General features: G+C 47.2%; 1 protein-coding gene across 3 annotated transcripts in view; it reads right to left on the bottom strand.

Moving 5' to 3' along the window:
• Positions 1 to 605: 605 nt before the first annotated feature.
• Positions 606 to 22,826, bottom strand: part of crebbpb (CREB binding lysine acetyltransferase b) — a 36,331-nt gene continuing 14,110 nt past the window's right edge. The window contains exons 3-31 of one of the 3 annotated variants that reach the window (XM_086175713.1): positions 18,913 to 19,074; positions 16,011 to 16,263; positions 15,697 to 15,810; positions 14,720 to 14,971; positions 14,530 to 14,629; positions 14,071 to 14,208; positions 13,794 to 13,911; positions 13,522 to 13,696; positions 13,368 to 13,430; positions 13,006 to 13,127; positions 12,676 to 12,864; positions 12,135 to 12,509; positions 11,700 to 11,873; positions 11,365 to 11,542; positions 11,092 to 11,210; positions 10,751 to 10,990; positions 10,525 to 10,613; positions 9,476 to 9,586; positions 9,270 to 9,326; positions 9,107 to 9,184; positions 8,911 to 8,978; positions 8,654 to 8,804; positions 7,819 to 7,965; positions 7,606 to 7,719; positions 7,367 to 7,532; positions 6,507 to 6,674; positions 6,117 to 6,278; positions 3,991 to 4,272; positions 606 to 3,894 (exon numbers count right to left, since the gene is read on the bottom strand). In XM_086175713.1, coding sequence (XP_086031839.1) covers positions 1,609 to 3,894; positions 3,991 to 4,272; positions 6,117 to 6,278; positions 6,507 to 6,674; positions 7,367 to 7,532; positions 7,606 to 7,719; positions 7,819 to 7,965; positions 8,654 to 8,804; positions 8,911 to 8,978; positions 9,107 to 9,184; positions 9,270 to 9,326; positions 9,476 to 9,586; positions 10,525 to 10,613; positions 10,751 to 10,990; positions 11,092 to 11,210; positions 11,365 to 11,542; positions 11,700 to 11,873; positions 12,135 to 12,509; positions 12,676 to 12,864; positions 13,006 to 13,127; positions 13,368 to 13,430; positions 13,522 to 13,696; positions 13,794 to 13,911; positions 14,071 to 14,208; positions 14,530 to 14,629; positions 14,720 to 14,971; positions 15,697 to 15,810; positions 16,011 to 16,263; positions 18,913 to 19,074 — 6,651 coding nt within the window. In that variant the 3' untranslated portion in view covers positions 606 to 1,608. Of the gene's footprint in view, positions 3,895 to 3,990; positions 4,273 to 6,116; positions 6,279 to 6,506; positions 6,675 to 7,366; positions 7,533 to 7,605; positions 7,720 to 7,818; positions 7,966 to 8,653; positions 8,805 to 8,910; positions 8,979 to 9,106; positions 9,185 to 9,269; positions 9,327 to 9,475; positions 9,587 to 10,524; positions 10,614 to 10,750; positions 10,991 to 11,091; positions 11,211 to 11,364; positions 11,543 to 11,699; positions 11,874 to 12,134; positions 12,510 to 12,660; positions 12,865 to 13,005; positions 13,128 to 13,367; positions 13,431 to 13,521; positions 13,697 to 13,793; positions 13,912 to 14,070; positions 14,209 to 14,529; positions 14,630 to 14,719; positions 14,972 to 15,696; positions 15,811 to 16,010; positions 16,264 to 18,912; positions 19,075 to 22,826 lie in introns of all 3 variants that reach the window. The other 2 variants (XM_086175715.1, XM_086175712.1) reach the window with 2 other exon arrangements.

Here is a 22,826-nt window from a genome sequence, read left to right on the forward strand (position 1 = left end):
TAAAAATTTGGATAAAATAATTAATCCTTTACTAATCCCCTTGGGGAAATTAGTTCTTGCGATTAAACCCATCATGGATGAACCATACCGTCCACCAGCGCCAGGGGAGCAGTTGGGGGTTCTGTGTCTTGTCTCTGTTCAGTGCCAGAGACAATTTCTGAACTTCCTGGGCCTGACACCCCCAAACTATTCAATCAGTCCAGTTTTTGATGGGGGTATACAGGAGGAATCTGACTGTCCGATTGCAAATAGCCTTTACCGTGCTGTATTTTACATCTGCGGTAACTCAGCATTGTCCAGTTTTGGTTGTGCTGTGTAAAAAAAAAAAATCTTAACTGTAAATCCAACACCATAACGCTCATGTTTGCTAATTTCTTCAGCGTCAAACTCTCTTATTGTCCAGTCCAAGTTACACTCAAATGATTCTTTAACATTTCATCATCCAAATTCAGTCTCGTGGAGATGATAACCGCTTGACGCTTGTACTGTGAAAAGGCAATTCCTCTTAATGAAGTAGTCACGCGGTGCTTCATTCCCCTTTGGTCTTTGGAGCAAATTTCAGCGAGATATAAAAACGTGTTGAATCACAGAAATTAGAAGCGGAGTCTGTGGCACACAGGTTTATTTAACAATATGGTATATAAGTACGAAATGAGCCATTTTGAACCAGTTTGTACAGTGATCTCAATCTTATTTTCTGCATATTTACAGGTTTGTCTAGCTGCATGATTTACATTAGAGAAACGTTCATCAATTCAAGTTTAATGCAAGAGAGAAAATGATGCACAAAACCCTCTGAACACAAATCAGCAGTGAAACAAGTTCATTTTTCTCACCACAGGCAAAAGAGGTACAGGACTTGAAGAGAAGTTCTTTAGACTGAAGGAGAGACGAAGCAATTATTCGAACATCTGCAAGACAAATACTGGGCCGAGGCTAGTAAAAAGAACATTCCGGCACCTGTGAACATTAACAAGCTTCGAGGCAGGCGCTTCTTACACCTGCGTGTTGTGTTTGGGTGTGTGCAATAGTCACTAGATCTATACAAATACGTTAATCTCCCATAGACTCTGCAAACAGGAAGGAAATTTAAGGCTTTCCCAAAGGCAGTCCTTTTGAATAAATTAGCCAGGAATAGAGAAAATGAGCAAGAGGTGAAACCTGGCAAAAAATCCCAGACACATAATTTTACAGTCTGCTCAACACAAATACAATATTAATTTGCAAGATACAAAATAAAAAAAGGAAATCAAATTTTTTGTTTTTTTTTTTGTTTTTTTTTTTTGTTGTTTTGAAACGTTTTGTTAAAAAAGTCAATACCAGAGCATAACAAATGAAAACCAAATTTAAACAACACAAAGACCAGGGCAAATTCTGGCATGGCTGGTCTGAACCAAAAATATATCCTTTTGTGTCTAAGCTGTCTTCAACAGCAATTTTTAAATCACTCTGTTGGAATAAAAAGCAGTCCCTTGGTTAAGGGGGTGTCCACTGTCCGTAGGCCTCATACCATTCATTTACCTGTAGTTCTTTTACCTTTTTACATCAGCAAATATAAAAAACGTCTCAGCTGAAAAGAGATCAAGGCCATTCTTCTGTCGAGAAATGCTACAATCTTTCAACGAATTTTTCAAGCGTGTCCCCCGTCGTGTCGCCCACCATGCCCATGTCGTTACTCAGCCCTCCCCGGTTGGGCGTGTTGAGCTGCGGGAGCATGGCGCTCTGCTCCGGCGTCCCCATGTGTCCCTGGTCCATCGGGCCTGACATGGGTCCTCCGAGGCCGGGGTGGGGAGAGCCGGCGTGGAGGGCGGCGTGCTGCGGCGAGGGCTGGGGCTGTATTCGCGGGGAGGGACTGGAATGCGGGGGCTGCTGCGACGGCGGACGGGGCGATTGCACCGGGGCTGGGGAGCGCACTTGGTTTCCCAGGGGGTTTCCCATGGTTTGGCCGGGCAGGTGAGCTCCTCCCTGCGCTTGGCCTTGAAGCATGTGGGGCTGCGGACTCATGGAATTCGCCTGCACCGGCGAGCCCATTTGCTGCTTCAACATTTGCTGCTGAAGCATACGCTGCTGTAAGAGGTTTTGGGGCCCGTCCATGCCCATCCCCGGTTGGCCCATTTGGGATGTGGGAGGGAGCTGGCCCATGGGCCCTCCACTTCCTTGCATAGCCATTTGCTGCTGCATGCGGAGCTGGGAGTAGCTGGCGGGGCCTGGCTGCTGCTGGGGGAACTGACCGTGACCCTGAGGCATACCTCCCTGCTGTTGCTGCGCTTGCTGCTGCTGCTGCTGCTGCTGCTGTAACTGCTGCATCCTCATAAGCTGCTGCCTGCGGTACATCTGGGCGTTGCCGTTTTGAGCAGCGTTCATCATCTGGCCTTGAGGGCCCAACTGTGCCATGGCTTGGGGGCCGGGCTGCTGCTGAGGCGGCATTCCCGGCCTCTGCACCTGATTTGCCATCGCCGCCATGGCCTGCATTCCTGGCTGAGAACCCAACATGGCCTGCGGGTTTTGCTGCTGCGAGGGCTGCTGCGGGGGTTGCTGCTGTTGCTGGGGCTGGTTGGCGTGGTACTTGGCGGTTCTCTGTTTAATGAAGGCAGCCATAAGCTGAGGGTTGGACTTCAGGATGTTGAGGACCTGCTGCTGCTGCTGCGGCGAGCTGGGAGATTTGAGAGTGCGCAGTAGCTCCTGCAAGGCGTTGGGAGCGATGTTGCCCGGCATCCCCCTGGGCATCGTCTGCTGCTGCGGCCCCATGCCCTGCTGCGAGGGCCCTTGGGGGGCCATGACGCCGGGCATTTGGAGACCCTGTTGCTGGGGCATGATGCTAAGCGGGCCCTGCTGCGGCATGGCGGTTCCCTGAGCCTGCTGAGGAGCCATGGGGCCTTGTTGGGGAGGAACCTGCGGGTGAGGAGCCTGCGGATTCTGCATGGAATTCTGCATGTCCGAACCCCACTGGCCCTGCTGCATAGCCCGCATCACCTGGGGTCCCCTGGGCCCTTGCATCATCTGCATCTGGCCCTGCATGGGCCCCATCATTCTCGGGTGGTTCATCGGCATCCCGTTCATGGCGTAATTCTGCTGCTGCTTCGCCTTGGCGACCATCTCAATTTGTCGGGCGACCTTCAGGGCCGTCATCAGGGGCTGCTGCTGCTGCGGCGGCTGCAGCTGAGGCTGAGGCGGCTGTTGGTGTTGCAGGTTAGGCAGCGGCGACTGCTGCTGATGGAGAGGGGACGACTGCGGCCCCGGTTTGCCCTGCGGGATCGGCGTGGGGGGCTGGCTGCCGCGGCCGTTGTTGGCGAAGCCTTGGGCGACGTTGGCGGGGTTGGGTGTCGGCTGCTGTTGGGGCTGGTTGGGAATGGGCTGGGGGGTCTGGGGTGTGTGAGGCTGCTGGACAGAGTTAGGGGTGTCGGGGGCAGATGAGGTAGGTGGAGATGGTAAGGGCATGCCCCTCCCGGCCATGGTGGCCATTCTGCGGCGCATCATTTGAGCCTGCTGGAGTCTGTGCTGCAGCTGCTGCTGGCGGAGTTTCTGCTTAATGTTGAGGCAGAAGGGAACGGGACACTTGTTCTCTTGACAGTGCTTTGCGTGATAGCAACATAAAGCGATGAGCTGTTTGCACACGGGGCAGCCGCCGTTGGTCTTCCGCTTGCAGCCTTTGGTGTGCTGGACCACTCTCTTCATCTTCTGACATGACGGCAGGGAGCAGTTAGCGTTGCGGCATTGGCATGCGTGAACCAGGGACTGAATGCAGCGCTGGATGCTGAGACGTCGGCTTTCCTGAGGGCTCTTGGAGGCCTCGCCGCTCTGGCCGTTGTTGTCGTCGTCGATACCCAAGCCCCACTTGACCATCTGATGCTCGTGGCCCTTAGTGTTGTGGCAATTAATGCATAGGTCATAGTCCTGGAATAGAAAGACAAGCCCACAATAAGGTTACATTCAGATGGCACTTTTTGTTGGGGGGGGAAAAAAAAAAAAGGGTTTGCCACTCTCGCCTACCTCACAAACAGTACAGTGCCAACGAGTCTCCACATGGTGTTTGCACTCGTTGCAGGTGTACACAAAGCGGTCCTGACCCTGGGTGTGCAGCTCCACCAACATGCACATTGTGCTCCACTTGCACCTTCGCAGGGAGCTGAACTCCCAGTGCTTGTCCCTGGCCAAAGTCAAAAAGGCATCACGGCCATCCATCAAGTCGCACGTCAAGAGGGGGTCGGGGTCCATAATGGGGGGCAGGGTGTTAATGACGGGCCCAGAATGGAGGTGGATTACAAAGAACACCTGGGAAAAAAAAAAAAGAGAAACATATTGTTTGTTTTGAAGGCACAGCAATTTAAATATATGTTGCGGTTTCTGTTTTTGTAAATGCGTCAACAGTTCACGCTATGAAAAAGACTTGATGCTCTGCAATTAAAGGGCTGACTGCTGCAATTACGTTGGCAGCGAAAATTGACTAAGCGTGAAGACAACTTCGCCGGCTCTGGCAAAATTTGTCACGAACAATTCAAATTAGAGGTTTCCATTGGGTGATAGCGCCCAAATGACTCATGGTGAAGTCATTTCTCTTATTAGAGATGATGTTGGAGGAGATGCCTCCAACATCATTTGCTCCTCAAACCTGCAGCAATTATGACCTGCCCGGAAAAACACGAAACCACCACTCTTTTCAGCCCCACGATCTTGACTGGCCCGAGATAAACACTTGAGGTGAAAAGATGATAATTTTCAGGGCCTGAAAATGGGCTACGGGAGTTTGAAGAGTATTTGAAGTGTGTGTGAAGTCTGAGCCAGAATGATTTTTTTTGTCCCTGCATTAATCATGCAGATTCAACCACCATTTGTGGGCCATTTAAGAAAGTAGGCCAGGCTCAGAGAAACATCTAGGTAATAATGTGTAGGTTCACCAGGATTAGGTCCCATAAAGCAGTAAGTTCTTATAAAGAGATGTTTTCCACACACATTCCTGCTCCTTTTATTGAAATTATTTTCCAGGACAATGGAACGGTGCTTCTATAGTTATTCCTCTTCCACCCCAAGAGGTCTGATTGAAAAGAAACGCAGACATTGGCCGAAACTTATCTATGAAGTGTCTCAGTTTGACGTGAAAAAAATCAATGTTTTGTCTCCATGTGCTTCTTTGGAAAGAAGAAGTTCTCACCGGCCTCTGAAAAGTCTCTATATCTAGCGACAAAGTCAAATGGAAACCCCAAGTGGCAGGATTGCGACATGCTGCTAGAAACAGAGAAGCCCTGGATCTTAATGTTTCCCATCGAAAAACAGCCTGACAACAGACGTGCATCACTTTGTGTTCACTCACAAGGAAGAGTGGGAGTGGGAGGTGAAATCATTTTCCAGGACAACTTCTGCTTTTCCAAGTCATTTGCCTTTTTTCCCCCTCAGTTAGTCAATTATCTTCGCTTACGCTCAGGTTAAAAGGCTAGATAACGTCAGACAACGGGCTACACTTTGTTTTGTGTAAGTGATCCTCCTAATACAAAAAGGCTGCAGGCGCTAAAACCAAATTTGGTTGTAAATACAACTTTCAGTCACATCTTGGATTCAAAGACAGGCAGCGGCAGACCAGGGAGACGAGGATATGAAACATCTCTGTAGCTCACTAGCGTGGGTGTTGGACCTGGGTACTCACTGTCAAAAAGAGCAGGTTCATGCAAAGTTCAAGTCTTCCATGTGTCTGCTCCCTGCAGGGGTCACCACAGCCAAACATCTGCCTTCACCCGATCCTCTCATGACATTACATTACAGTAGTCAGTTAGCAGACGCTTTTATCCAAAGCGACAAACAAAAATTGCAATTCAATTGCAATTCCTCTCCGACCGCTTCTCTTCCTGTCTTCCATCCCTGCATCTAGAAATCTCCTCTCTGGTGTTCCTCTAGACCTGCACCTTTGCAGTTCCCAGATCTTCACTATCCCTCCTGTCCACATCCAAACCATCTCATTGTCACTTTATCTCCAGAGCATCTAACCTGTGCTGTCCCCCTGACGGACCCGTTCCTGATACATGTAAAGTTATGATTCTGTTTGCGGTGCAAACCAGATGATGCGCTTGAAATTGAACCGGAATAAAAAGCCAATATCTGTGCGGTATCTTGACAGGTCACACAACCTCCTTATGCTTCTCCATGGTGGCGTAGAGCTTCTGGGACAGATCATTGGCTACATTCGGCATCCCAGGCTTTTTCTTATTGGCTCGGCTGACGCTGCTCTTGTTTTTGTTGGTTTTCTTGTTGTTCTTCTTTTTGGCATTCTTGCTGTCAGCGTGGGCGCCCTTGTAAAAAAAAAAAAAAAAAAAAAAGGACATGACGGTTTAGAGAGGCAGAGGTTGCAAAATGCGCAAGGCTAGATTATGTAATTAAATAGAGGTTATAAAACGATGGAAAAGTTTTATACGATAAGTGCCGGAGGAAATTTTGGGAGACGCATGAATCCTCTTGGGTGTGTTGCTGTTTTGAAAAGCCGTTTCAAAATGGTACGTCCACCTTTCTCAAAAACTCACCTCGGTTGTCTCACAAGAGGCCGTGTTCTCCTCCTTCTTCCTCTCCTCCTCCTCCTGCTCCAGCTCCTTGATGCTCTCCTCCAGCACATTAGGCCAAAAGTCACCCTCGAAGTACGGCAGCTCGTACGCGCTGGTCAGCCTGTCTTCTGTCGCCTGCTTGAAAATGTCCTGAGCACAGCGACAAGCAGAGCTCTCATCAGCAAAGACCAGACCGTCGGCGAGCTCCCCAGCAGGACGGGAAGCACGGATGAGTCAAAATTACAGAGGCTGAAGTGACTGCAAACTTATCGTTACGTAAAATTTGATCCTCCCAATTTCAATTTAATTTAAATTTTGCAATTTGAACTAAGTAAGCATGTACATTTGGAAGGACAAATCAGGTTACAAGGGGAGTTAAAGCATTTACACATCGGTCGGGTTAACTGATCGTCTTAAATGGCCAAAAAAAAGAAGGGCTGTTCATCAGTTATTGAGAAAAGAACAAAAGAAGAAAAAGAAAAGTAGTGAGGCCATGACAAGGATGAAGCCAAAATCCCTCTCACGTTCCGTCTCCGACGTGGACAAACGGACAAACTACCTTTCTTCCGTTTTAGAAGAATCACTGATTATTTCCTGGCATAAATGTGCCGTAATAAAAAGGCCTGTCTCTTATAGATACCTGCTCAACATGAAGGCTTTTTGGATTCACTTCTGAATGCAAAGTAAAAGGTGGTTACTAATGGAAGTTTCATTTGAACTTAGTCAGAAAAGCCCGACAGTACACAACAGTGCGGTCTGCCTTCACACTCTGTCGTCTGAAATGGTGGTCTAAGGTTCGCATGGAGAGGAGCCTAACGGACGAGATGGTTCAACCGGCTGACCTTGTAGTCATGAATTATTCTCTCAGCGAACGCCGTCTCCAGCATCTTCCTGTACCACTCCTGGAGCCTCTTGGGCTTGGGGATCTTCTGGTCAGGAGGGTGGCAGTGGAAAATGTAGTCATCTCCTTCACTGGGTGGGCAGGCCCAGATGTGACCCATCACATACCTGAGAGGGACGGGCTATTAATGCTTGTTCCGACAAGAATTGTACGAAACACATCACGCGACTCTTCACCCACCCAAGTTTCTTCACATACTCCAGGTAGCCTATTAAGATCTCATGGTACACTGCAGTCCTTAGCATACGCGGCCTGAAGAAGTGAATACTGTCGAGATATGATATGTAAACCCGTCTGCAAGAAAGAGATGGAGACATTTTAGAATGGAAGGTCACTGAGGAATATGCAACAGGAGCACAACGCATGCACGGCAATTGTGTTGGCTTCATTGACCTGGTATTTGGAAAGGGGCAATCCGAGCCATACTCCTGGACATGCATGCCGAAGAAACAAACATCCACGCCGTCTATTTCCTCAAATGCAAAAAGTGCTTTGGTTCTATAAGGAAAGCTCTCCACCATCTCGCCAGAGTCCACAAACCTGTGGAAACAAAGAGCATGGGTTCACTTGAAACCTAATAACTTCCCCCTTAAAAGAGGAGCTTAGTTTCATGGTGGAAGGGAGATGGAATTATTCTGGGATCCCGACTCAGGGCTCATTTCCATAGTTGGATCTTTCATGCAAAGTCTGTGGTTTTGTTTATGTGGAAATTACATTTATATGATAAACTGATGATTTACGGTGTAAATTAAATCATGAGCTCCAAAGGTAGCGCTTACATTTCTGCAACTAATTCATTATTCAAAAGGTTTGAAGGTTTCCCCAAACCAAAATGTATATGGAGCTGATCATTAACATAAGAAGTCTTCATGAATTCCAATTTTCAAACTCTCTGGAACGTCTACGAGGCCTTTGGGTTTAAGACATCGAAGATGTTGAACATTTTTGTCGGTCAACGTCATACTTGAATGAGAGCTAAAAAAATTCAGACAAAAGGAATAGTGACTTATGCCATCATTAGAATAAATTCTGCCTTCACGGTTTGATTAAAAAAAAAAAAATTTCAATGGCAAGAACGTACTAAAGGCACACTAAACACAGAAGAGGATAATCATATAACACAAACTCATTTCAAATGGCCCTCAAACATGAAGAACTTTGTTAAAAGGCCTTAAAGCGGTCACATCATGCACTCCTGTGAGCTTTTTGAGATGGAGCCATGTCTTACCTAGACTTCATCCCGGGCTTTATTTCCACAGTTTTGTCAGAGCTGGCCACCACTCGGACAAACACCTCTCCGGCCTCGGGGTGGTTTTGTCTTTTCAAGTACTTATTCACTCTGTCCTCTATGTACGTCCCCAGTCTGGTCGACTGTAACCCTGAGCAAATACAAAACAATGCTTACTGTAGTAATAATTCGAGCCTTCCTCTACACAAAGGTGCAGTTATTTTTAAGGCTTAAGTAAGATGCCGCCGGCAACTTACTTCTGGCTGAAAACTTGTTCTCCTTTCTTGATTTGCCAGACTTCTTGAGACAGTTATCACAGATGAAGCTAAAGCATTAAAAAAAAAAAAAAAGAACAACAAAATCACAACTGACCAGCAGCTTAGCGGAGTAAATGCAAATGTAAGGAATGCTAAAACAGAGGGCCGGGTCGAGGGCTGTCGGCCGAAGACTCACCCTGATGGCCAAATGACATCGTAGTGCAGCACGCAGATCTGATGCATCTTTCGTCCACAGTCCTTACATTCAACAAACCTGCACGGAGAAGCATTCGCTTTTGTAAAGGGTCGCTCTCATCAGCACCAGGGGGCACTTAAGCGGATGCCGGGAGAATACTCACGGTTCAGGGTCCAACATGTCATTTTTCTTCTTTTCAAACTGCTCCTTTGATATCATGCTGTGTCAAAAGAGAAGAAGAAGCCAGACAAAGTTGACGTCAGTTCCGGGGAACCGCTTTCCTCACGATGAAGTCCGGTGAGTAACGGCCTGAAAATCTGAAAAGACGACCACCGGGTCGTGGTCAGCGTCCTAAGCCTGCTAACTTACGTCTGTGGCTGTGCCGGGTCGTCCCCCAGGGTCACACTGTTGCCCTGGATCTCATTGAAGCACTTCTCACAGAAGTGATACCTGTCGGCAATAAGGCCATATTTGGGTGAACTGCAGCCGGCACACACAGTAGCAGCACAGGCAAACCGGCACACAGGTGGCAGAATGCAGGGTGAACGGAGCGTATGGCAACAACCGCGGACGGAGCATGGGCAGCGAACAGATGGAAGGACACACACACACACACACACAGGCAGAGGTATAGGTTAGTCACAAATGAAATGATCATGATACATTCAGGCTCATTCAAACTAAAAACAGAATTGGAGAAAGCATGCCAAAATCCAATTGTGATGTCACACAGGTGTAAATGAGAGAGAGCCACCAGTTTTGACATCGCATGCTGGACAACGTGATATAAAAATACAAAGTGTCAATACATTAAAAAAAAAAAAAAAAAAAAATTGTGATACAAACAGCATGGGTTATGGACGACAAATATTGGCAAGTCAAGGGAGACCGACTGAGAGATGATGGAAATAGATGGAAGGATGTCTTACGGCCCCTACAGTTTTTCAGGACTTGGACCACTTGGACCACTTTTGAACGCTTATCCACGTAAGTTCTACCAATTTATTACTTTATCATCTTAACCATGTCGTTCAAGCTTGATAAATATTTCTTTTGTACAATAACCCAGGGAACCGAAGTGCGCTGAGAAGCCGGACATTTCAATGTGTAACGAGTACTGGTTGTTTCACTGACGTGCAGTGACATCATCTGACCAGCAGAGGGAACCTGGGTGCTTGTTGTGGGGCACAATAGATGATTCCACAACACAAGACTCGATCATGGATGTCATGTCTGGCCAAAAATATAAATTCTGTTGTGTGGGAAACACCCCTGTAAAGAAAAGATCCACCTCAAACTATTTTGACGGTGTTTAGGTAAATGTGTGCGGTCAAAGCAGCCTTTGGCCATGTTGTATCCGCACACCTTTGTCTTTTCCATTGACATTTTCTCCTCTGGCAGACGGCGTGCGCGTTTACCTGTTCTGGTAGCTGTAGTAGGTGCCATCCCTGGAAATGGTGCACAACTGTTTACCATAGCAACAGAGTGTCTGAGGTGAGAACTCATACTGTGGAGACACGAAAGAAGCATTAATGACCCGCGTTTCAGTAACACCGCAGTAAACTTGGGTGAGGTGAAGATCGACACGAACGAGAAGACGACTATAGTGAAACGTGGCTCGTTAACAGCCGTGCGTCGCCTCACCTTCCTGCCGCAGCAGTAGCCCAGGCTCTGCATCACGGGGTCGATCTCTACCTCGAATACTTCGGCCAGTTTGGTGCAATACTTGTAAACGCGAGATGTTTTACGGTTGTACAGCCAGGCGTTGTTGAACATGAGCCACACGTCGTCCACGTACTGCCAGGGCTCCTGGTACTGACCCGTATCCAGCTTGCGTTTGATAGTGGATAGATCGATGGGGTTCTTCACTATGTCAAAGTAGTCCTGTGTAACGAGACCAGTGTTTATGAAAACAAGCCCCTCCTGCTCCACGTTGGTTCGGCGCACGACGGAATAAGGGGTTCGCGACTGTCGCGGACACTTACCGGGATGCCCAGTTGCAGGGGGTCTACAGGTTGTCTGAAGGGCAGTGACTCCGGGTCTTGCCTGTAAAGGGCCTCAAGTGTTGGCATAAGGGTTTGCCTCAGCTCTTCCGGCTTGAAAACTGGGCACAGAATTGAAGCATTACAGTAAAAATAATACTCGGTAATGTCGACAAACATGTACTCTCTAATGTCTGGAGAAGATTTTTTTTTCTTAAATTGCTCAAGAATGATGCGTATTACAAAATTGAAATAAAATCGCTGGCATTTTCTCACTTTTTTTGCGATTCTGAGTGGTGGAGGTGGTTGATTGGGTCGTGGCCCCACTATCCTCCTCTTCTTTGAGTTCTGCCTTCATTTCCGGCTTCTTTTCCTCAGTTTCCATTGGTTCCTGCTTCAGCTCTGCTGCGTCTGGCTCCTTCTTTTTCACCAATAGGGGTTTGGTTTCTTCATCCTGCGGGATAAACAATAACAAGATTGACTTCACCTAATCATCCATTTGAATTGAAACACAGTCACAGTCAAAACAGAAGTCATATTTACTGGCTCAGTGATGAAACTATCTTCAGGCTTTATTTGCAGTTGAAACAATTAAAAAAAAAAATCCATACCTCCATTTTTATGACCACCTGCTTCTTCCCAGAGCTGCTGTCGCCATCCTCATCTTTTACCTCGGTTTTGACTTCGGTGCCTGACATCTCTGGCAAGTTCTGTTGAGAGTTCAGCTCAGCCACAGAGCCTGGGGTGGGCACTCGGTTTTCAATACTGGCTGCCGCCTGGGACAACTTGGAGAGCAAAGAGCGAAATTCTGACTACCACATTGGTGATCAGTTCGAGGGCATACAGACAAACTGCGACCGTGAACGCCATGGAAGTAAAATTAGTCGCTCTCAGCTGGAAAAGGCCACATGAACTGTTGTTCTGAACATGTTTGCTAACTAAATTCATGGCAGAAGTTAAAAAATGGTATCGAAAGCGCCCTGACGAGAAAGCGAAAACCCCCAACGCAAAAGCGGTAACATGAATATTCAGTCGAGGCGCCTCACCGGTGTGCTAGGGTGCTGTGCCTGCACTGAGGTTGGCTGCTGCATCTGGCTGGGGGGTTCTGGCTGCGGCTGCAGGGGTGTGAGGGGCTGGGAAGGGTCAGGCGGCGTGCTCATCGCCGACGGGGGGCCGGGGAGGCCGCTGGGTATGTGGGTCGGGGTGGACGACGGCCCGCCCGTGGAGGCGGGGGTGCTGGGCTGCGGCGGCACCTGAGCCGGAACAGGCGGTTGGTGTTGCTGCAGTTGCTGCTGCGGCTGGGGCTGCAGACCGGCAGAGGCGTTCGGTGGAGGGGTTGCGACCAAGCTGGGCTGTGCGGCAGGACCGCAGGGCAGCTGGGAGTTGTGTGAGCCCAGCGCGTTCAGAGGGAGGTTAGAGTTCTGCGGGCGCCAGGGCAAAGGGGGGAGTCACAGTTAGCATGTAATTACGACCAAGACTCTACATGACATCGCACACCTTTGAATCTCTCCGAAGAAATAAGATGCTTGTTGGAGTTATAACATTTAGAGAAAAACAAAATGTCACACTCACCACACGTCTGCTCACCTGTGTGACAGCGGCTTGTGTTATGGGCTGGCCCATGCCTACATTCACGTTTATTGTTCCACCTGCGGAAGCAGGGAACTGGCCCTGTGGCATGAATTGGCCCTGGTTGGCTTGCTGAGCCACCATGTTGTTTGCATGATTGCTCATCATTCCTTGAGGTTGAGGCATTCTTGAAGGGGACATGCTCATCTGAAAAAGGAAAGTAGTCGAACTTAGAACCTCATGAGAGCGGGCATCCGTCGACCGACAGATGACTGGGGTAGAGGTTATCTATGTGGTAGTTCTGCAGCGGGATTACAAAGGCAGAGGTAAATGAAGAAAACATCCCACCGCTGGGACGGAGCTCATGTTCATCTGCTGCGGATGGTTCATGGGGGACGGTGCCCGCGGCCCCAGGGGTGCCTGAGACATCTGAGCATTCTGCATTGCGATCTGGTTAAACTGATTGATTCCTGCAGGAGTGCAAACACACTGAATTACAGAGGGTAGATCATACAAGAGTTCTATCAATTTCACGGTCTACATCCGGTGGGACTTGCAGAGGAACTGAAACTTAAACATCTGAGTATGAAGTTCTCCAAAACTTGGGTGTGAAGAATTCCTTCATTATTCCTTCACTGATTCATTAGCATCTTCGAGTAACATGTGGGAAAGTCGTCCAATCAAGGACGTGTAGCTCGCACGTTACACACCTTGGGGCACCTGCATGCGGTTCATGATCTGATTCGGTAGGTTAGGCATCGGAACAGGTCCATCTAAGTAAATAATTCACAGTATTAATTTGTGAGCTGTTGACTTAACGATATTTAACTGTTAAAGTTGAGCGTTAAGGGGTCGGGTACTAACTGGGTGGTCGAACAGCCTGGCCCGGGGCCACTGCGTTGGGCTGAACCATCCCCTGCTGCTGTGGCCCAGCTGAGCCCACCATGCCAGGCTGTTTCTGAAGCCGTGAGCGCCTCTTCTCCTCCAGTTCCTTCTGGATCTTGTAGATCTTCTCTGCCAGGAAATGGTAATACTCATCCTAGGCGACAAGGAAAGAAGGGAGAAAAGTCATTCTGGGCAAGTCGTGGAAACGGCCTTAGATATAAATGTTCAACCAAGCTGATTGGATTTGTTACCCTGCTGTTGGCCGACTCATACATGTCACCCTCAACCTTTCTTGCATATGCCACCAGGTTCTCCATACGCCGGTCCTTCAGTGCTGCAGGGTCTGGGGTGGGGAATATGGCTTGTACTCTGAAGAAAAACAGAAGCCATTACCAAACTGCAACATAGCGGATGAACAAATAGAACAAACTCAAATAAAGTTATGATTTCCCTGTAATGAGTAAATACGAAACTGGTTCTACTGCATGTCAATTCTACAGAATAGCGCGTCGGTTTTTTTGAACTTACAGTTTGTGCACCAGGTGAGTGCGCAGGTCCTGAGTGACATGCTCATGCCAGGCCTTCCTTGCTCCTGATGCAGAGATGGGAGTTGCAGCAGGAAGGTTTCCCATGCCTCCTCCGACTGACCCATCAGGCAACAACTGACTGTGGAACAGAGAGAAGGGGGGGAAACTCTTTTATGCAAGTTTTACACATTGAGGTCGAATATCGCATCGCACAAAACCTCATGAACTGTCGAGTGCGTGTCACTTTTCGAGTTTTATCAAGAAAAAGCCTGAATAGCAACCCACATGGACACACCGTGCACATACTTTTGATGTTGTTGATTAGAACAGAAGGGAGGTCATTTCAATTCTACTCAAATTTACGGCAAAAACACACCCAATAAACTTCTTGAGAAATAACGCACGTGAGCTAAAGCCAGCAAAGAGCTGTTTTCCTGTGACGCAGCAAGAGAATGCTCACTTGTTGAGGTTGGAGGGCAGAGAGGAGTCGGAGTGCATGCCAGTCTGGTCCGAAGAGGGGACGCCCATGCCTCCCGTCATCTGGTTCATCTGACTGGAGCCTGATGAGCATTTTGAAAAGAAGTTTTCCACTCTAATCACTGCAACACTGAATGATTTCCAATGTACTGATAAGACTTTTTATGATGTACCTAATGTGTTCATATTGCGCAGTTGCTGGTGCCCTTGGGGGTTCTGCGGTGTAGGACCCTGACCCTGGTTCTGCCCCTGGACCTGGGCAGGGGACTGGTTCCCATAGGGAAGACCCAGGGCGGCGTAGGCCCTCTGCATGGAGCTGGGGTCGATGTGTGTGGCAGCACTATTGATGGCTGTGGCGCTGGGCTGGCCAGCCCCTACTGTGCTGATCGCATTCTGCAAGTTAGCCCCAGGGGAACCCAGCATGGCTGGAGGGAGAGATATTGAGAAAATAATAAGTGGCTTGAAACTTTTCAATAAACACGGTGACCATCTTGCAAAACCTCTGCTATGGTGGAACGTGTTGACTCATCTCTTGAGTTTCGAATATATGCGCCGTATGCGAGCATGAATAATAAAATAAAGGCTTACTAATGAAAGACAACCATCAGCACTTATTGTTGTGAGGGTTTTCCTGCGGAGAAACACATATCTGGGAGCCTCACTGTGATCCGGCAGTACAACCTGCTGTGTTGACTGCTGTCAGCGAGCATGCTGCCTCTGTGGGGGATTTAAATCTGTCATAGGGCCTCTAAACCAATCAGAGAGTCCATTTTTCCCAAGACCCACCCCCACTGATAGCAAAGCCACAGAGCCCATCCTCTGAGTGTCTCATTACAGGCCCAGCCTTTTCAGAGGAATCCTCTGGGTTGTTCCTGCCCGCACATTCTGCAAGCCGACAGAGCTGTGGCGAGGAAATGCGACCTGCAGGTGGCATCGCTTCATACCATACGTTGGCGTGAGGCTCGCTGCAGTGCAACAGCTACTTTCCCAAAAAACTCAATAAGGTTTCGTTCACACAACGGCACACGCCGTGCGACGGATACGATGAGCGTCAACGATGTAAAAGATTCATTTAGCTGGCGTTTGCATCACTGCGTTCGGATGCGTATCTGCACGAGATAAGAATAAGGAGGCTGGTGGCATTCCTTACGCTGCTGGTTTCTCTTGTCGCTCGCGTTCTTCAAAGGCAGGCAGACTGGACAGTCGTGCCGCGTGCAGTTCTTCCAGTGGGAAATGATCTGTCTGGATGATGCACAGTGCGCCACTGGGGAGAAATGAAAAGGTGACAAAAGCACAGCGTGAGCCGTGGAGACGGTTCTCGGCGGAAGAGGAATAAAGCTGTGACGTGTGGCAGCTTTTAATTAGCGGAATAATAGCCGAGCAGCCTTGCAGCCGGCAAAACCGCGTGTCCGGAACCAAGTTGGATTCTAAATCAACTCTCTGAATGAAAGAAAGACTACTCACCCTGGCAAGATTTTCCGGCCTGACAGTGGGTCATGTGGTTGAGGACGTTTTTCATGGTGCGGCAGTGGGGCAGAGTACAGGCCCTCACCTCCCCGTTGGCCTGCTCCCGCCGCTGGCACTTATGAGCATGGAGCAACAGGACCAGCTGCTGCTGAATGAGTTTGCGCTTCTCAGGATCAGCCGTCGGACCTGCTGACACGCCACTAGCCCCGGGGACCATGCCCACGGATGCTACCTGCTGCTGCATCTGAGACTGCGATACACACACAAGCACACACACACACACACACACACATACACAAAGGTGAAACCAAGAACTAAGGGTTGCCCCCACTGATGAGAGATATCCTGTCTATTTTTATCTTTGCAAAAAGATGCACTTCATGTGGAGCCGAATTTGCGCACGCAGAGGAAACACTCCTTTAATTTAAATTGTTTTTATTTTCCCGTCTATACAAATAGTGGACGAATCACAAAAATCTGCACAGTCAATATGGCAGCTGAAGACTATCAAAAACGGGACCACCTTATGAGAACACCTTTCTGTGGAAACTTCTTAAGATGACTCGAAGCACAGTGGCTGCAGAGCTGAGGTTGCAGTCTTACCACGACGCAAAAGAGTGATTTTGGGCAGCAATGTGATCCTTGCCCACCAGGGGCAGCTACGGTGGTTATTTTCTGTCCGCCACAGTTTCTCTGCCTCTTTTCAGGAACGCTTTGTCAGGTCAGACTTGTTGAAATGGCTATTTTGTAAGGTTCACAAACTCCCTCTTTTTCAACATCTAAAATCTACCTCTGTGTGGCAAGTGTTCCAGCTCCTTTGGCCAGTGCCAGTGCTCCAGAGCCCAACTGGTGTTCTCACTTAGAACTCATTGCCAGGGCGTTTTGAGTTTGACTTTAAGCAAGACGCTCTGTGTCTTTGTGACACTATCTGGCACGCACGGCGGACAGCAGAGTAAGAATTTCATTGCACAGGGAAACATGTCTCCTTACTGCCCATAATACAATGACAACTTTGAATCCTTGGTTAACTTCGAGGAGACAAAAATTCAAATGGAGGAAAATGTGTGGATTTCTCCTTTTTTTTCTCCTTTGATTGTTGATTTTATTAGCATAACACATTCTCAAAGGGAGCAGCTATCTATGCTAACTAAAGAACCATAAGTTAGAAAAATCTCTCTTGAATGTACGTGGCAAATAAATTTGCAGATAAAATTTGCTGTGACAATTTATCAGAAATTAATAAATAATTTGACAATCCAATATTTAATGCATATAAATAACAACATAGAATAGTCATTATCTGTCAACTGTGTGGAACCGCTGACACGATCTGCTGGGATGGGTGTTTCGGCAATACACGTTGAGAAAGGGAAAAAAAATAAAAAGTATTGAGTTTGAAAAATAGGAAAGCAGAAGCTGGAAAAGTAGGTTAAAAAATATGGCACCAAAGGCGGATGTAAGAGGAAAGTGATGCATGAAAATGTGAGAAAAAAAAAACAGAATTTGAATAAAACAACTGAGAAGGAGAGGGAATCGGTAAAAGAATATTTCTCTTTTGTATGAAATATAGAGACTGAAATTTCCTGCCAATGGAGTCAATTTCCTGTTACTTGAATGTCCCTCCATACACAACACTGTGTGAATGTTTTTTGTTGCTACGCATAGATCCTATTCTTTCACAAAAAAAAAAAAAAACAACAAATAAGCAGCAAACATTACTGTGCCACAGTCGGATTCCTTCTTCAGCGCACCTTTGCATTATGCTGTGACGACTTTAGAAGCAGAGCAGTTTCATTAGATTTAGTCATTTAACACTCATATTTTTTGTCAGTGCCTCTGGCATACATAAAAGAAATTCGCAGCACTCTGTTGTCAAAGTATTTGAGGCAAAAACTCAGGCACGTGTTTTGGAGCCCCGCCTCTCACGGAAAGTGACGAAATCTCGTTTTATTGCAAATACTTCAGTAAAACTCTGAGCCACCATGTAGTGCAGGGGTTTCTTTGATTGATACAGCATTGCGTTGTCCCGTAGACTTTAAAAACAGGGGCGATGCACATTGGCCAAAAATGTTTTCTCAACCCACTTAAGTTGAGAACGCTAAATAGACTGTGTCACTAGGATTTATCCACAGGTAGGACATGAAGTTTATGTAACGACTGCCACTGCCAGACAATCCTAGGATGAGTAGGGGGGAAGTTGAAGTGCTTGAGAACTTCTTGAGCCGTGCCTTGAAAATGACAGATACGGAGCAAAACCATTAAGTAGACAGAAAACACTCAAGTTCAGGAGCCGGTTGACACTCAGAAGTTGTAGCTGATACAAATCTGCCCGATACAGATCTTTAGGATCAGCTCATTTTGCCAATAAAAATGACTGTTTTACTATTCAGTTCACTGCCCACGTACTTCTAAACCTCTCCATGACTTTCACTATCCTTTAACCAAGTTACCAGCTAAAAATTACATGCAGAATTTGTAACCAAATTTCCATTTCCGATCTAACTTGTCCTTTCAGGGTTGTTGCTTTGCGGTTACATTTAGTTTTTTTCTTTAGATATATTGGGGGAAAAAAAAACTGGATATTTGTAACATGTGCTTTCTCGCTTGGAGTGAGTCTTTGTCGTCGAGCCAAGGCTCTGATCCACTACGCTGTCGGTGCTTGTAAATTAGATTGACACCTATTGATAACACAGCGTTTGGACTGTTGAGTCCGCGCCCATGTGACATGATGATCGATGGATGCGCTGCCAGAGAAGTGAATGTTCATGCTAATTTATTTTTTTTTAGCAATGTGAACGCGGGTCTAACCTGGGGTAGATCACCGGACTGGGCACCGGGCGGAAACAACAAAGGGTGCGAGAGAATTAATAAAAAAGAAAAAGGACCTTTTGACACTTACCATGTTAGGCACACTCCCTTTGAGGTCTCCGGGGAATTGGGGCAGATTGTTGGGAAGGGCCGTCTTGTTCTGGAGTTGTTGGGAGTTTACCCCTGTTGTCCCCATCTGTTGGACCCCGGCCTGACCATACTGCTGGCCAAACGGAGCTCCGGACATCCCCATCTACGATCACAAAACATACATGTTTGCAGCAAAAGGTGCCGATGCCATCGTGTCCTCAAGAGTATATACGCGATAGAACGTGACACTTTATTTTTGAAAATACAACAAACTGGAAAGTGAGCGCAAGTGTGACCAAGTGCCAAAAGCTCACAGGCAAACAACCCAATGGGTGACAAAGCTGTAACACTTGATGTCACTAAAAGCGGAGCCGGACGGCCCCTTGAGATTCCGACAGATTACCGAAAAGAAAAATGAACTATCTGTTGGCACAAACACATTTTCTTGTACCACAAGCGTCTAAGAAAAATAGTTGGCTAACTGATTAAATCCCCGGAGGTCATTTATTCCGCTATCTCTGATCGACATCAACAACCATCTGCTGGCAGTCTCTCTCTGACTTGCTTCACTGAGGGTCTCCCCGGCCAGCAGTGCTCCAGCAGAATGAACAATCCCGGCCCAGCGGAGAGAGGCTAACAGGAGGAGGCGCAGAGAAAGACCAGCTTGCTGAACAGCTGAGCAGAGCGCTGGGCTGAAGCCTGCCCCTCCCCCTCGCCGCTGCACAGATGCTAGCCGGATGCTCGCTCTCTCTAACAAAAACACACACAGCTTTGCATCCCGATCATACACATGTTCGCTCAGTTAGCTATTTGCAGTTTTGCTCGCCGAGCTAGCAGACAGCGGCGCTGTCCGTCGAGGCTCAGGTATTTCTATTCCCCTCGGGCGTTTCTTTACTTTCCTCTTGTGTTTCCTCTCTCCCGACCCCTGCATCCCCCAACCCAGCAACGCACAAGCCAGCTCCTCAAAAGTTGATTTACGGCTCCATTATCAAAGACCAACGGGCCCAGAGAGAGAAGGCATATAACAGACAGGGAGAAAGAAACGGCAGAAAAAAAAAAAAAAAAAAACAGTCTGTAGGAAAACAGTGGAAATGGGCTTTTGATGGATAAAAGAGGAGGACAGACAAAACGGGGATAATCTGGCACGCCGGCGCCCCGTCGTTCCGGGGATGTGTTTTCACGATGAACAAAATCTTCCCCTGGATGCCTCCAGGAGGAAAGGGATTCTATATTTAATTTTTACTTATCGCTTAGAAAAAGACAAACTGAACAAGAGCTGATTAGTGACTACAACGGAGCAGGTCTTCTTCAAGCCGCTGCACCGGCCCTTTGTCACGACACGTGCTGGCAGGACATTATAAATGTTGCGCTGGTTAAATAAAACAAAGCAACCACAGAGCGTGCAGCATCTGAGCCCGGGGGTAACTTAAGGACAAACATAAATGGATATATTCTTTTTTTTTTTTATAAATCACTGAACCGAAACAGTCACGAGATTCTTTCAGGCCATCTTTACGGTGTCCTTCCACTCCTGATAGGATCCAGTTTGAAGTAGCAGTTATCCTGACGGGCCGCTGATGAAGGTTTCATCACGGAAAAGGCAAGTTTAGAACGGTAAACCAGCTTTGTTTACGATGGATGTCGCTTTACACTGGATCACACGCACACACACATGTACGCACACACACACACCGATGGTGATAGAGCTGCAATGCGAGGCGCCAACCAGACCATCAGCAGCAACTTGCCCGAGGACACTTCTGCATGGAGACAAGGGGAGCCAAGAATTGAGGGACGCTCGCTCTACTAGCTTAGCCACGGCAGTCCCGATGATCGCTCAAACAAGAAAAAAAATTAGTTCACGAAATAAAATATTGAGCGTGCAGCAATTCGACCACCAGAAATGTGTTTTTGCTGCTGTTTCCTCTTTCCGTCAGCAAAATAGTTTTCATGAAACCGGTCCAAGAGAGAACCTTTGAAATTTTGGGGTGGTTCCAGAATTTTTTGGTCAATTTCTTGAGCACTGAAGACAGACCGCCTGCGGACATTTTGTTTCTCTCTGTATCCCCCTGGTATTATTACGAGGACCATTTTCTGCAAAATCTGGACCAATTTACAGACATGTATGATTGTATATCTTCCGCTGTGGATTTGCATTTAACAGGAGAAAGGCTGCTGGCCTTGGCGGGGGGCCTTTCATGTTGTTTTGTCTGTGATCCCAGAAGCTGCGGATGAGCAGCACAGTTACAAATCAGGGCATCACAATCTTCTTTGTGATGTTCGGGAGGACGGTTTCGTACTTTCCAGGCGGCAACTATGAATTTTCGCCTTTTACTGGCTCTTGTTTTACTGGTCACCTTTGAACATGCAATTTTAGCCTTCGCTTATAAAGGTAGGGGAGAATCAAAGTCCAGTTGAATTGCAAATGGCAGAGCATGGCATCACTGTTGCAATCCTAAACACGATCAGGAATGTTGCACGAAAACAGAATTCAATTTTTTTGTGATGGAACAGATTGACCTTATACAACAGTTTAAAAGATCTATCGCAGACAGTCAGAAAAGCATCGCGCCAGTGTGTTTTCTGGCATACCCAAATAATTCAAAGAGATAAACAAAAAGGCATAGACTTGGTCCAAAGTTTAAAACTGTGGGTTCGGGATCTAAAATTATGATTGCAACATGTGCATAACGTGAATTAAACCGGTGGCTTTAATAGCCAGGTAAGCCCACACACTAGCGCTCTAGCTTTTAAATGACAGCATTTAAAACTTTTAAAAAGCTGAAAAACAAACCCAAAAACCGCTGTTTCTTACAGAACAGTCAAAGAATTATATTTAAACCTCAAAAAAAAAAAACAGGGTCTCTTCCTTTTTTTTTTTTTTTTTAAAAAGAGAATTGCAAGTTAGCTGCTTCTGTCACATTCCATCTCGCCTCTGGCTCTTGAAGGCCTTGGAAAGCTGCATGGATGTGCTTCTGCCAGTCTGAGCTCAGGTGCAGGTCAGGTCTGTCACCTTTTTAAAGGTCACTGCTCTTTCAGAAGTTGTGACGAACACATTTTAAACCCAATTACTGCCGCTGCTTTGACAAACATTAGTGCAAAGAGATCAGCAGCACTTAAGTCATTGAGGATCCATCAGCTCTATTCTAACCAGAAGAACCAGTATGATACTGATGAGATGGAGGTGGGGCTGCAGAACTAAGTGCTGCGTAAAGGAAAAATAAAAGGTCCCCTCATGGCGATGTCTCACTCGCTTTCCCATGTGCTGTCCCAACTTTAGGATGTAATCATTTCTGCTTTTGGGAACAGCTGGAATTACACAAGTACATGACTTGGTAGGTTGCCGATTTATCTCACCGTCTTTCTCCGCAGGGTTAAGTGTTTTGCTGCCTTTCGACCAGTGACAGGTTTTGCAGGTCCGAGGGGACCCCGTCTGATTGGGTAACGTGGAATGGGTACAACTAATTCACAGCTCGAATCAACACTGACTGTAGCTCCGATAAGCTCCACTCCACAACGTCAATTCACGATGTGTCTGGAAAGCCTGAGGTCAAATTCAAAAATTAGCCATTTCCAGTGTCCATAGTCTGCACTGTGATTTATTAACTCACTATTCAGGCAAATGTTCAGTTGGCGCAGTCAAGAGCGACTCAGGCAATAACCGTATGAACGCATTGGGACTAACTTAAAGACTAACATGCACTTTTCATTCATGAGAATGAATTCATTTGGCTCATTAATCGCTCTGCAAATCCAGTTGTAAAGGGAAAACAGTACTTGACGAATTTTTAATGTGGCACTGAAGTACATCACGCAGTCCAACTCTTTTAAATCTAGAAGCACTTTTGGAAATAAGCAAGCATCAATCCTTTATAGGAACGTAGTAATAAACACATCAGCACTGAGCTGCGTTGG

The sequence above is a fragment of the Fistularia commersonii genome, chromosome 28 (genome assembly GCF_037954325.1).
Source record: "Fistularia commersonii isolate RoL2024-O1a breed Wild chromosome 28, RoL_Fcom_v1.0, whole genome shotgun sequence".
Lineage (NCBI taxonomy): Eukaryota > Metazoa > Chordata > Actinopteri > Syngnathiformes > Fistulariidae > Fistularia > Fistularia commersonii.